General features: G+C 41.3%; 1 protein-coding gene across 1 annotated transcript in view; it reads right to left on the reverse strand.

Moving 5' to 3' along the window:
- LOC113450805 (long-chain fatty acid transport protein 2-like) overlaps window positions 1–13,030 on the reverse strand; it is a 30,058-nt gene that overhangs the window by 1,386 nt on the left and 15,642 nt on the right. The window contains exons 8-10 of the mRNA XM_026722107.2: window positions 5,047–5,245; window positions 3,945–4,042; window positions 1,317–1,447 (exon numbers count right to left, since the gene is read on the reverse strand). Of these exons, the coding sequence (XP_026577892.1) occupies window positions 1,317–1,447; window positions 3,945–4,042; window positions 5,047–5,245 (428 nt within the window). The remainder of the gene's footprint in view (window positions 1–1,316; window positions 1,448–3,944; window positions 4,043–5,046; window positions 5,246–13,030) is intronic.

Genomic DNA, 13,030 nt, shown 5'->3' on the forward strand with positions numbered 1-13,030 from the left:
AAGTGTAATTCCTGTCAAGTATTCCTGTCAAACAGGCAACAAATAGTAAAAATAGGGAGCACTATATCAAACCCTGCTCCGGTTAACAGCGGTATCCCCCAAGACAATGTTCTAGGACCGACACTCTTTATACTCTCTTCCCTGTTTGAATGGAATTTGGACAGCATAGAAATAGGGGCCTCTCACAAGAGTGCTAGATTTATTTTCAAATGTGATGTTAATGATCCGTTGAAAAAACACTAGTGTATCTGTACTCTGTACTCTCTTGCAGTCAATGCCCAAAAGAATCATGGAGGGCAATGTTCAGAAGGAGAGATGCTATACTCACAACAACCTATGGAAGCTTATAAGATCTCAGCCTGTATCATCATCCATTTTGTCAATAAATCATTAGATTGTATATGTTGTATACTAAAGAGTAACTAGGGCCGTGATCGTGAACCAATGGCATATGTGCCACAAGTGGAATGCAGAGGCATTTGTGTGGGCACATGAGCCCCAGCCAAACCTACCTGCACTGCACATGTGCATGTCTCCCAGCTGATTTTTGGACCGATTGAGGCAGTTTTCACCTTCCCAGAGGCTCAAGGGAAGCCTCTGTGCCTTCTGGAAATACTGGAAATGCTGAAACCTATTCCCCTCCATCTCCTCCACACCCCACAAGCATCATCACATTGTCTTTTTCAACTTTTACCCAAGGCTTTCCCCATTTTCAGCTTGCCTTGCTGAAATTCATTTCAGATGAATTTATATACACATTTTATTTTCATTAATTCCATTTTTGTTCCTAATTATGTTTTTTTAAATAGCAATAGCATTTAGAGTTATATACTGCTTCATAGTGCTTTACAGTCCCCTCTAAGCAGTTTACAGAGTCAGCATATTGCTCCCAACAATCTGGGGCCTCATTTTACCCACCTCAGAAGGATAGAAGGCTGAGCCAACCTTGAGTCTGGTAAGATCCAAACTGCCAAATTGCAGGCAGTTGGCAGTCAACAGAAGTAGCCTGCAGTACCGCACTCTAACCACTGTGCCACCATGGCTCATAAATAATCAATGTACTTCTACTTTTTGATAAAATGAAAGCATTTTTAAAGCAAAGAAATTCCATGCATATTCAGTTGGCGGCTTTCATTACTAACAATCCTTAGTATTCCTATTATTATTATTTAATAAAATCAAACCTACATTTACTTCTTTTCCATTAATATTATGATTGGCATCAGCACTTCTACTTCTATTATACTTTAAGATACTGAGGTTTTGAGTTATTTTTTTCTAATGGTAAGCAAGAGCCTAAATTAACTGTTTCTCACCTGGATACGAATGAAGCGGGGTATGGCATAGCTAGGTAGATGATCTTTGGTATGTATGAACAGCTTCTTTCCATCAAAGGGGCATCCATCCTTCAGCCGTATGGCTGCCATCCCAATCTTTCCTTCATGCCCTGGAATAAACCAGAATGAGATAATGGATAGTAGGGCTACATGTTTTATGCAAAAATAATAATAAAAATGTTGGTTGATGTAGCTAGGTAAAGCAACTTTCATTCATTATGAAACCTCACTCAAATGGCCTGGTGACCCTCATTCTATCCTCTGTCCCCATGAAGCTGACAATATCTCATGCTCAGATTATGACTGATGCTATGATTTAGCCTTATCCTGCTACTTCCCATATCACAAAATATCCATTTTTGTTACATAATTAAAGAGTAGTTTCACATAAGGAAAAATGCTGCAGGTCTACTTGCAGTGCAAGGTAAATCTTCAAGATGGCAGTAACTAAAATAAAAGATGGGGCTACTTCTCAATTCTATCTAGCTTAGATTTTTCTACCTCTGGGCTTTTATAAATCAATTTACAGATGTGAAATAGCTGATAGACTACAAGTAATGAATAATCTAACCAACTTGTCAGTGCCACCCATTCAGGATAGTCACTGTTTATGTAACATGCTTAAACTGTGAAATACTTATTGGCTTCGTTTGCATTGTGACAAAGTTTGGTTAATTTTTTATGTCTCACTTTAATGTGCAAAGAAACCCTTTTGAGTGAAGCTGTGGAGGCCCTATCTTAATCCCTGGAGGATGCAAGGGTCTGGTTGGGGAGGAAGAGGCACAGGTTCAACTCTGTGTGGTTTTCAAGTCAGGCTGATTTATTATCTTTAGCTCTTGATGGGATGGGATGGCATCCCTAATTTGAAGAGTGCGCCCTACACTTGACTTCTGCTCAATGAACAGGTGGTGGTTATGACCAATAGGGCTTTGCACACATCTCTCTTGAGTGCCAATTATATCCTTTCTTAAATTGGAAGATACTTCTCACAGTATGTATAGCTTAGTCAACTAGTGTTTGGACTACTGTAATACTGCTCTGCATGTGGCTACTCTTGGAAGACCACATGTAAGCTATAATTGGTCCAAATTACACTTCTTGACTCAGAGGACCTGGAGCATGCCCTTCTTGCCAGATCCAGTTCAATGTGTAAATGTAGTGAGAGAAAAGTGGTCTCTCAAATAACCTGGTCCCATTTCATGTAGTGCTTTATAAGTTATTATAAAATTGTTGCTTTAGAGAGGGCTGTAAAGCACTATGAAGTGGTATGTAAGTCTAAGTGCTATTGCTATTAGCAACACTTTGCATTGAATTCAGAAGATAATGAGCAACCAATGTAGCTTGCAGATCAGAGGTGAAATATGCACTGATCATGGAGTGCACATAACTTCCCACGCAGCTACATTTTTCACTAGCCACATCTTTGAGGTACTTTTCAAGGACAGCCTCATGTAAATCATGTTACAATAATGCAAAACAAAGATGATTTTCTGAAGTTTCTGCATGACCACCTTCTCAACAACTTTCCCTAAAAAATGGGAAATTGGAGATTGGAAAAATTGTCCAGTACAATTCAGTCTATGATGCCTTTATGAGGAAGGGTTGAACCACCACCTCTTTAAAGGAAGGGGAGATAACCCCTTATCTCAGGAAAACAATTACATCTAACATTCCACTATATATCAAATTGTGAATGTGATGGACATGGATAGACATGGATCTAATATTTGGTTGAACTCACAGGCATGAGGAATCTGTCAATTCCTGAGGTACAACAGGATCAATCTGCCTATACACTACTAGGCAAGACTTTGCCATTAAAACCTATATAGCATTTGCTTCAAAACTGGAAAGCAGCTTTCAATGATTTTGTCTGACAAATTCCAGCATGCTCCTCTTAATGACCTTCAGGAAAACCTCTGATCCCAATCTACCTAAAAGCACTCAGGTCACCCTAAACAAGACTGCCAAATGGTTATCAGACAATGCAATAAGAACAGATTATTCCCAATATTAATATTTCCAGATTTCAATGCCTTGGTCAGTTCTTGTTTGGATTACTATACTGCATGTTCTACAGCATATTGAGTTCTAAAGACCATTCAGAAAGTATCTAGTCCAGAATGAAGCAAAATGTAATGTGTTGGGTCTTCAAAGTTGCTTGTGTCATATCTGTGCTATGCTCGCTCTACTAGCTTCCAGTTTCCTCTGGGTATAATTGTGCTGGTTATCATTTTTAAAGCCCTACTTGTCACAGGACCTGGTTACTGAAGGATTGCCTCTCCCTGAGTCTTCCTTGTAAGTACATTCCAGGTCCCTTCCTTTAAACACTATTATCTTATGGGTCCTTAGAAGTGTCTATTTTCTGTTGCCCTCCCTGCCCTATGGAACACCTGGAAGTCCAACAGGCTCCACCCTGTGGCTAAGGAGGCATACAAGTTGACAAATAAATTAATAGGGTTAGGGTTAAGGTAATTCTTCAGGATATTTCAGAAACCCACTAAATGGGTAAATCCAGTAACCAGATTAAGTATCTTCTGCAAATAAGATTTCTAAATGTGCATTGGAAAGGGTGTGTAGAAGTGTATATAGCTGTTTCAAACTCACCTGGTACTGGTATTCCATATACATTGGCTTCCTCAATGATATCCAAAGCTACCAATGTCATCTCAACCTCAGTAGTGGCTACGTTCTCCCCTTTCCAACTGCCAAAACAGGAAGTGTTTATTTCTTTCACAGGGTGGTAGAATTATGTATTATTTAGCATTTGGATATTCCCATAGATGGTTTCACTCACAAGATTTTTTTTCTGGGTTTATGATCAGGGGACAGTATTACTTAACCCACTGAAGTAAACTCAAAGGGATGAGCCTGCTAGCAATCACACAGAGAATTCTTAACAGTAGAGGAAGTTATTTACTATGGTCACTCAACAAACCATTGATTAATTATAATATAAACATGGATTAGGTCACCATCACAATAAAATCTAACAAAATATATTATCCATTAGAAAAGAATATATGCAGCTCGGGGTTGAAGTGTTGGGTTTTAGTGCTCTCTGAGTTTGCTTGTTTCTTTGCAGACAATTATTACCATCATCAGTGCCCTGTATTGGGTTGGTACCATAGACAGGGGGTTTGGGGTTTGTTTATTATTCAGTCGTTCTTTGGCATTTTCTATGATTTATACGGTATTTTTCAAACCCTCACAACTTTATGATGCATGCTGGTTGGGGAATTCTGGGAGTTGGTTAGCACACTGTAAATATAGTGATATATTGTATTGTAGAATAGCAATAATTTGGCTCTTGAGAGTTTTTAGACATAATTGTGTTTCTGCTTTTAGATCATTCAAAGCAGAAATGTGGTTCATATTGGATATTTCATGAATCATTGATCAATCAATTCTCTCAATGGGTTGTTAGAGAGTGATTGGCCCAGAGTCACCCAGCCAGTGTTTATGACTAAAGCAGGACTAAAAGCTCATAGACTTCTGGCTTCTAACTTGGTGTTGTAACCATTAGACCACATTGGCTCTCCATCTTTGAACAGTACTGTCTTCAGTCAAATGAATTTCAAATTTTTAACTGCAATAAAAAGTCATAAAGTAACAGTGAACACAAATGAATCATGCCCATTCAATATCTTACTTCAGATAGGTAAAACTGCAGATGCAATTTACCAACTGAATGAATAGTGAGACTTACCGGAAAGTATCTCCCACTCGATCATGGAAATAGATAAAACCTTCATGGTCTTCCCTCAAAAGATCTCCAGTATTAAAATAGCAGTCTCCTTTCTTCAGGACATTACGGAGAATTTTCTTCTCTGTATTCCCATAATCTCCTGCATAGCCTTCAAATGGGTTTGTCTCACTTATCTTTACCACCATTAAACCTGCCTGTCCTAGAACATGAAAAGAGAATCAAGAGGAATCAATAAATGATTGTCTCACAACAAAGAACCAATAACCTCTAAATAAGAATTATCCGATCTCTAAATCATCATCTACTATAGACCCTAATAGCTTCCCAGAAGACAAAGGGAGATATAATCCCAGCTTTTTCTCATCTGTACTATCTTCTCAACAGCATAAATATGTGCTAGCAATCTTTTTGCACTGTGTCCTCATGACATCATCATCATCATCCAATGTGTCCAAAAGGAGTGTGACTATTAGCTGATATGAATGGATTTTTGATATACAGTCTGTCTAGATAGTCTATCCTCTCCTCAAAGGATCCATGTCATAGAAAAGTGATTGGTCATGTCTACATGTTGGCAGGTGATGTTTGGTGGGAGGAGAGGGAAACTATACTAGAAGAATAATGTACCAATTCCTGCTTTTAACATGCTTGTATAGTGCAAGTAAAGATAGCAATATTTGCTAGCATTACATCTATAACACGATAAAGGTTGCAAATTTGATCAAATTTAGCTTCCTGTGGTCTTAAAACTGAGAGAATAAGACTTTAAGTTGACCATGAAAAGTAGCTCTCATTCATGTTTTTTCAGAACATCCTCAACCAGACAAAGCAAGAGTGCTGAGCATGCAGAGGTGTAGTAGGATACTTTTATTGATTATATTGGTTACATCAATATATGTATTGGTTATATTAATTAAATAACTTGACATTTGTTTTAAGGAGGTAAAGGAGATTATATACCCCCATCCCTATACTCCCTTGTCCTCCATATATATACATACACACATGCACATGCATATGCATATATTGTACATCATAAGTCACTTTTTTTCAGTGCCATTGTAACTTTGAATGGTCACTCCACACAAGCAAAGTACCAGCAAAGGAGGGGAAAAAAAACTCCAGAGAAGTTCCTGAGACAGGAAGTCTAGTCCTGCCAAGAATATAATAAGAGGCAGACCAGAATGTTTCCTTCCTGCCTTCCTTACAGGATTAGGCCAATAATTTCTTCTAGCAACCGGTTCTCTGAACTGCTTAGAATGTTAACAACCTGTTCTAGCAAATAGGTGCGAACCTGTAGAATCCCACCCCTGCATAATCTCTATTAACATAATCAAAAAGAATTAAAATCTGATATATCTAGAGGGTTTCTGGTTGAAAAAAGAGTGTTCAAATAGGTCTTAAGTTTCTAAAAGTGTTCATTTTATGCCCATTTTTTTCTTTTAGAAATTAGTTATTTATCAATTGACTATGGATTCCCATAAAGATTCCTTAAATTGGTAGTAATAAAAATGGTTTTTAAGCCCTTCTCTACAAGATTTGCTAAACAGAGATAGGTTAGGAAGATGAACAAATATTTACAAAGAAAGAAACTCTGAACTAGCTGTTGAGTAATGTATCTACATTTATACTCTTTCAGATACACCCTTTATCAAAGAGAACAGTAAGCAAGCATAAGTTTCAAGGTGCTAAACATTAAATACACTTAGAATCTGAGTAGCCTTTTATAAGAATAAACATACACACTATATGTATGATAAACATACGCACTATTGTGCTTACAATTAATGTTATGCTGATGTAGCCAGTGCAGTTTAAAAAGCTTTATTATTAAAATATGAGATAGTCTAATCTCCCATCCACTCACTTCCCTTGCAATTTGGTACAACATGAACAAATGAGAAAAGCTTTATATTGTCATTAATATGTGAAGAGAAGTTTGTATCCTAATGATAGCCATACATTCTACTTACAAAGTTACAGATTACAGATAATCAGAGTTGGAAGGGACCTTGTAGGTCATCCAGTCCAACCCTCCACATAAGCGGGAGAACCTACACCATTTCTGACAAATGGCAGTCCAATCTCTTCTTGAAAGTCTCAAGTGATAGCGCTCCCACAACTTCTGAGTGCAAGCTGTTCCATTGGTTGATTGTTCTCACTGTCAGAAAGTTTCTCCTTATTTCCAGGTTAAATCTCTCCTTGTTCAGTTTCCATCCATTATTCCTTGTCTGGCCTACAGACGCTTTAGAAAATAGCTTGATCCCTTCTTCCCTGTGGCAGTCCCTCAAATATGGGAAGACCACTATCATGTCTCCCCTGGTCCTTCTCTTTACTAAACTAGCCAAGCCCAGTTCCTGCAACTGTTCATTGTATGTTTTAGCCTCTAGTCACTTAATCATCCTAGTTGCTCTTCTCTGTACTTTTTCTAGAGTCTCAACATCTTTTTTATAATGTGGTGACTAAAACTGGATGCAGTACTCTAGGTGTTGTCTTACTAAGGATTTATAGAGTGGTATTAGTACTTTCCTTGATCTTGATTGTATCCCTCTGTTAATACAATTTAGGATTGCATTAGCTTTTTTGGCTGCTGCTGCTGCACACTGCTGGCTCATATTTAGCTGGTTGTCCACTAAGACTCCAAGATCACTGTCACAGCTACTGCTGTTGAGCCTGATTTCACCCAGTCTATATGTGTACTTTTGTGTGTAGGACTTTACTTTTCTCTACATTGAATTTCATTTTGTTAGATATGGCCCAGTGTTCTAGTCTGTCAAGATCCATCTGGATCTTGAGCCTATCTTCTTGGATGTTAGCTATTCCTGCCAGCTTAGTATCATCTGCAAATTTAGTAAGTTCCCCTTCTATTCCCTCATCTAAGTCGTTAATGAAGATATTGAAGAGTACTGGCCTAAGATGGAACCTTGTGGCACCCCACTGCTTACTTCCCTCCATGTAGACTTAGACCCATTAAGGACTACTCATTGAGTACGGTTTGCCAGCCAGTTGCGAGTCCATCTAGTGGTGGTGCTATATATTCCACTTTTTTCTAGCTTACTAAGAAGTAGGTTGTGGTCTACTTTGTCGAATGCTTTGCTGAAATCTAAATATATTATGTCCACAGTATTTTGCTGGTCTACTAATTTAGTCACTGTGTTGAAGAATGAAAATAGATTGGTTTTGTTGTGTCCCTGACAACTGCAGTTCCCAGTCTGGTCTGCCATGTCCCTAGCTAGGGGGAAGGGGTGTTATGTCCCTGCCTGACTTCAGTCCCCAGTCTGGTCCGCATTTCTGGCAGAAGCACTGATCACGCCCATTGGTTGATGCCGTTTGGCAGCGGCTATAAAAGGCGGCTGCCAAACGGCGTCGGCAGTCCTCGCCCTCTGGGCTGCCAGCCCAACCAGGGCAGCCGCGGCAACCTGTTATGCTCCAATAAAGAGATGTTAGCCTTCAGCTCCGTGTCTGCCTCGTGTGTCCTCTGACTATATAACACTGGCGACGAAGGTGGGATCGCACAAAGGAGAGGCAACCAGACTGAATCAGCTGAGCTAGTCACTGAGAGCGAAGTCACGGGTGCTGAAGCCGCAGCTGCCGATGCTCACGAAGAGCGCGAAATTCAAAAAAGCCTCTGTAGCTTTTTGAGCTGTAGTCACTAAGAGCGAAGCCACGGGCGCTGAAGCCGCAGCCACCGGAGCTCACAAAGAGCGCGAAATTCAAAAAAGCCTCTGTAGCTTTTTGAGCTGTAGTCGCTAGAGCGAAGTCACGGGCACTGAAGCGCAGCCGCCGGCGCTCACAAAGAGCGCGAAATTCAAAAAGCCTCCTCAGCCGAGGAGACAGACACGCCTGACCGGCGCAGCTGCAAACGCTCTTCTCAGAGCGCGATTTTCGAAGTCACAACTACTGAGGTGACAGGCACTGCCGCTGGCACTACTGGGAGCACGAAGCTCGGAGCCTCCATTGCTGAGGAGAAAACGCCCCCGCCAGGCACTGCCACTGGCGCTACCGAGAGCACGACGCTCAAGCCTCCATTGCCGAGGAGAAACGCCCCCGCCAGGCATTGCCGCTAAGCGCTACCGTGAGCACGACGCTCAGAGCCTCCATTGCTGAGGAGAAACCCCCTGCCAGGCACTGCTGCTGGCGCTACCAAGAGCGCGAAGTTCAAAGCCTCCCTCACTGAGGAGACGAATGCCGCCATTCCAAAAGCCGCCGAGATGAGCCGGTCTACCTGTCAAGCCCCGAGACCCCGATCTACCAAGCACCCGTCGACAACGAGCCGGTCTACCTGTCAAGCCCCGAGAGCCCGATCTACCAAGCACCCGTCGACAACGAGCCGGTCTACCTGTCAAACCCTGAGAGCCATGATCTACCCCGTCAAGAGTTCCCTGCAGGGCCCGATCTACCTCGCCGACGACGAGAGCTCCCTGCAGGTTCCGGTCTACCCAGCCAATGCCGAACGCTCCCTGAAGGCCCCGATCAACTCGAGAGACACTGAGCAGCCCCAGCCGGACCTGGTCTACCGGCAAAGGACATTACCCCAGCTGGGGATCCCCTGGGACTGGGGGGCCTATTTGCAGGTCTGCCATGTCCCTAGCCAGGGGAAGGGGTGTGTCCCTGCTTGACCACAGCCCCAGTCTGGTCCGCATTATCCCCTGGGACTAGGAGCCGATTTGCAGGTCAGCCATGTCCCTAGCCTAGGGGAAGGGTGTTGTGTCCCTGACAACTGCAGTTCCCAGTCTGGTCTGCCATGTCCCTAGCTAGGGGAAGGGGTGTTGTGTCCCTGCCTGACTTCAGTCCCCAGTCTGGTCCGCATTTCTGGCGGGAGCACTGATCACGCCCATTGGTTGTTGCCGTTTGGCAGCGGCTATAAAAGGCGGCTGCCAAACGGCGTCGGCAGTCCTCGCCCTCTGGGCTGCCAGCCCAACCAGGGCAGCCGCGGCAACCTGTTATGCTCCAATAAAGAGATGTTAGCCTTCAGCTCCGTGTCTGCCTCGTGTGTCCTCCGACTATATAACAGGTTTGGCATGATCTGTTCTTAACAAACCCGTGCTGACTGCTAGTTATTACTTTACTTGTTTATAGAAGTTGGCAGGTCTGCTTTTTTTATTATCTTTTCCAGTATCTTCCCAGTTATTGATGTTAGGCTGATGGGTCTATAGTTTCCTGGATCTGTTTTTTTTTTCCTTTTTTGAAGATGGGAACCACATCAGCTCTTTTCCAGTCCTCTGGTAGTTCCCTGGTGCTCCAGGATTTTTGAAAGATATGGTGCAGTGGTTCTGAGATGATCTCTGCCAGATCCTTTAAAACTCTGGGGTGTAATCCATCAGGCCCTGGTGATTTGTTTTCATCAAGATCAGACAGGTGTTCCCTTACTTTTTTTTTTTTTTTGCGTATTTTAACTTTTATTTCTGGTCTGTCTTTTACAGTTATGTTTTTGATGGGTTGAGCTATAGTTTCTTTTTGTGTGAAGATGGATGCAAAGAATGAGTTAAGCAGTTCTGCTTTCTCTCTGTTGTCTGTTACTTCCTTGCCATCTTCTCTCTTTAGTGGACCGACTGTTTCCTTGGTTTTTGTCTTGTTCTTTATATGTTGGAAGAAACTTTTTAAATTATCTTTGACTTTTGTTGCAAATCTTTGTTGTTCTGAGCCTTTGCTATCCTGACTTCGTCTTTGCAGATTCTGGCTATCTGCTGATATTCTGCCTTAGTTGTATGTCCTTCTTTCCATTTTTTGTACTTGTCCTTTTTTTTCTTTCAATTTGCCAGAGAGATCTTTGTGCAGCCATGCTGGTTTCTTCTTGGATTTCTTGTTTTTCTTTCTCAGTGGTATTGTGCTGGTCTGGACTTCTATGATCATACTTTTTAGAGTTTCCCAAGATTTTTGAGTTGTTTTCCCCTTTAGGATTTTCACCCATGGAATCAGTTCTCTCTGAGCTTATTGAAATCAGCTCTTTTAAAGTCCAAGACTCTGGTGTCATATTCTGTTGCTTGTGTTTGTGTTATATTGAATGACATGGTCACTCTCACCCAAGGTTCCTGAAGTTTCAACTCCCTCTATCACTTGTTCTCTGTTTGTAAGAATTAAGTCCAGTATGGCTGTCCCTCTAGTTTCACCCTCTACCTTCTGGACAACAAAGTTGTCAGCTAGGTTGGTTAGGAACTTATTTGATTTCTCACTTGGTGCAGAATTAATATTCCAATTGATATCAGGATAATTGAAGTCTCCCATTAGCATTGTTGTGTGTTTTGTGCATATGTTTGTTAGTTGGCTGGCAAAAGGACATCTATTTTTTCTGCTTGATTGGGTGGCCTATAATATATACCTATGGCCATGTCATTCTTTTTTTCTTTTATATTGACCCATATGCATTCTAGGAGGTTTTTGTCTTTGGTTTCATGCATTTCTATAGCAATATAGTGGTCCTTTACATATAGTGCAACTCCACCTCCTCTTTTATGGGGTCTGGGGTTTTGAATAGTTTATATCCTTCTACCAGTATGTTCCAGTCATGGGTTTCATCCCACCAAGTTTCTGTTATTAGAACTATATCATAATATACCTTCCCGTATTCTTAGTTTGAGTTCACCCTGCTTGTTCCCCAGACTTTGTGCATTTGTATATAGGCACTTGAGATCTTTATGTCTGACACTGTGTTTACTGTCTCCATAACCTATGTTGTGCCTTCCTGCCCCTACTTTCTTGCCACCTGTTTGATTAATGCACTTGGTATGACACTCACTATTAAATACTTGGTTTTGGTTGGCATCAAGGTTGATAATCTTACCTGCACAAACATCTATTTTGCATACACTGGTATCTTTATTAGTTTTAGGTTGCTTTATCTTCTATATACTGTGATTCAGAACTTCTGCTTTGTGTCCTTTTTGTATATAATGTCTCTTTATTTTTATCTGTGTTCCTGATTTGTATTTTCCAAGTAATCATGCCATCTATGGTCTTAATACAAATACAATATGTACTATTTTTATGACAATACTGTAATGATACATACTGATTTGCCATTTGCTTCACATTGAACAAAAAGCAAGAGAATGCCATATTTCCATTTCTACTATGCTTTGCTGAAAAGATTTTTTAAAAATTTCACAGGTAATACAGTAGCATTAGGAAATGTAAAAAGAACCCCCTAAATCTTCTACAAAGAAATGGCTGGAATCTCCAATAAAATGCCACTGCAACATAGTAATTCTTGGAATCTGCTAGCACCCTCATTCTTGAATCAAAATCCTTGCATGAAGCAAGGATTGTAAGCCAAGCATACAGCAATAGAAAGATGTAAGCAAGTGGAACCTCTGGTCATGACCGTAATTTGTTCCGTAACTTCAGTTGCAACCTGATTTCATCATGACTGGAAGTGAGACTGACTGTACATGTGCCTACAAAAAAAAAAAATGGTGAGGAATGGGAAATCAGTACGGAAAGAGACTCAGCCACGTCCGTGTGTGATCACCATCTAATTTTTGAATCATGATCCAATTTAAAAATGTGGATTTTTTGGTTGGAACCCAATTTGGAAGTGTTCAGAAGCATTCATGACCAGAGGTTCCACTGTATTATCTTTGGAATATGCATGCAGTCTGGATTGTTCGGGTAAAAACAGTTCAGGAGTATTCATGGGGAAGGGTAGTTGTTAAAAAATTCAAGAGATTGACTCAGTGATGGGATTCACATAATTTAACAACTGGTTCTTCCAGGGTCAGGTTAACTGTTGTGGGAGGCGTGGCCCATCTCCATCCTCCAGCTCCACTACACATATGGGATGAGCCTCCTGCGATGGCCAACCTGACCCTGGGCGAACTGGTTGTTAAATTACCCACACCCTGCTATCAAAGTGGATCCTGGGCACTGCGCTGCAATGGAGAAATGGGCAACAGAGGAGCCCGCACAAGGGAAGGAGGAGGGAAAGCAGCCTTCTCCTTCCCTTGCACCAGCCACTTCATTGCCCATTACTCCATTGCAGAGCAGC

This window comes from Pseudonaja textilis, chromosome Z (genome assembly GCF_049901715.1).
Source record: "Pseudonaja textilis isolate UNSWEBS1 chromosome Z, rPseTex1.2, whole genome shotgun sequence".
In the NCBI taxonomy this organism is placed as follows: domain Eukaryota; kingdom Metazoa; phylum Chordata; class Lepidosauria; order Squamata; family Elapidae; genus Pseudonaja; species Pseudonaja textilis.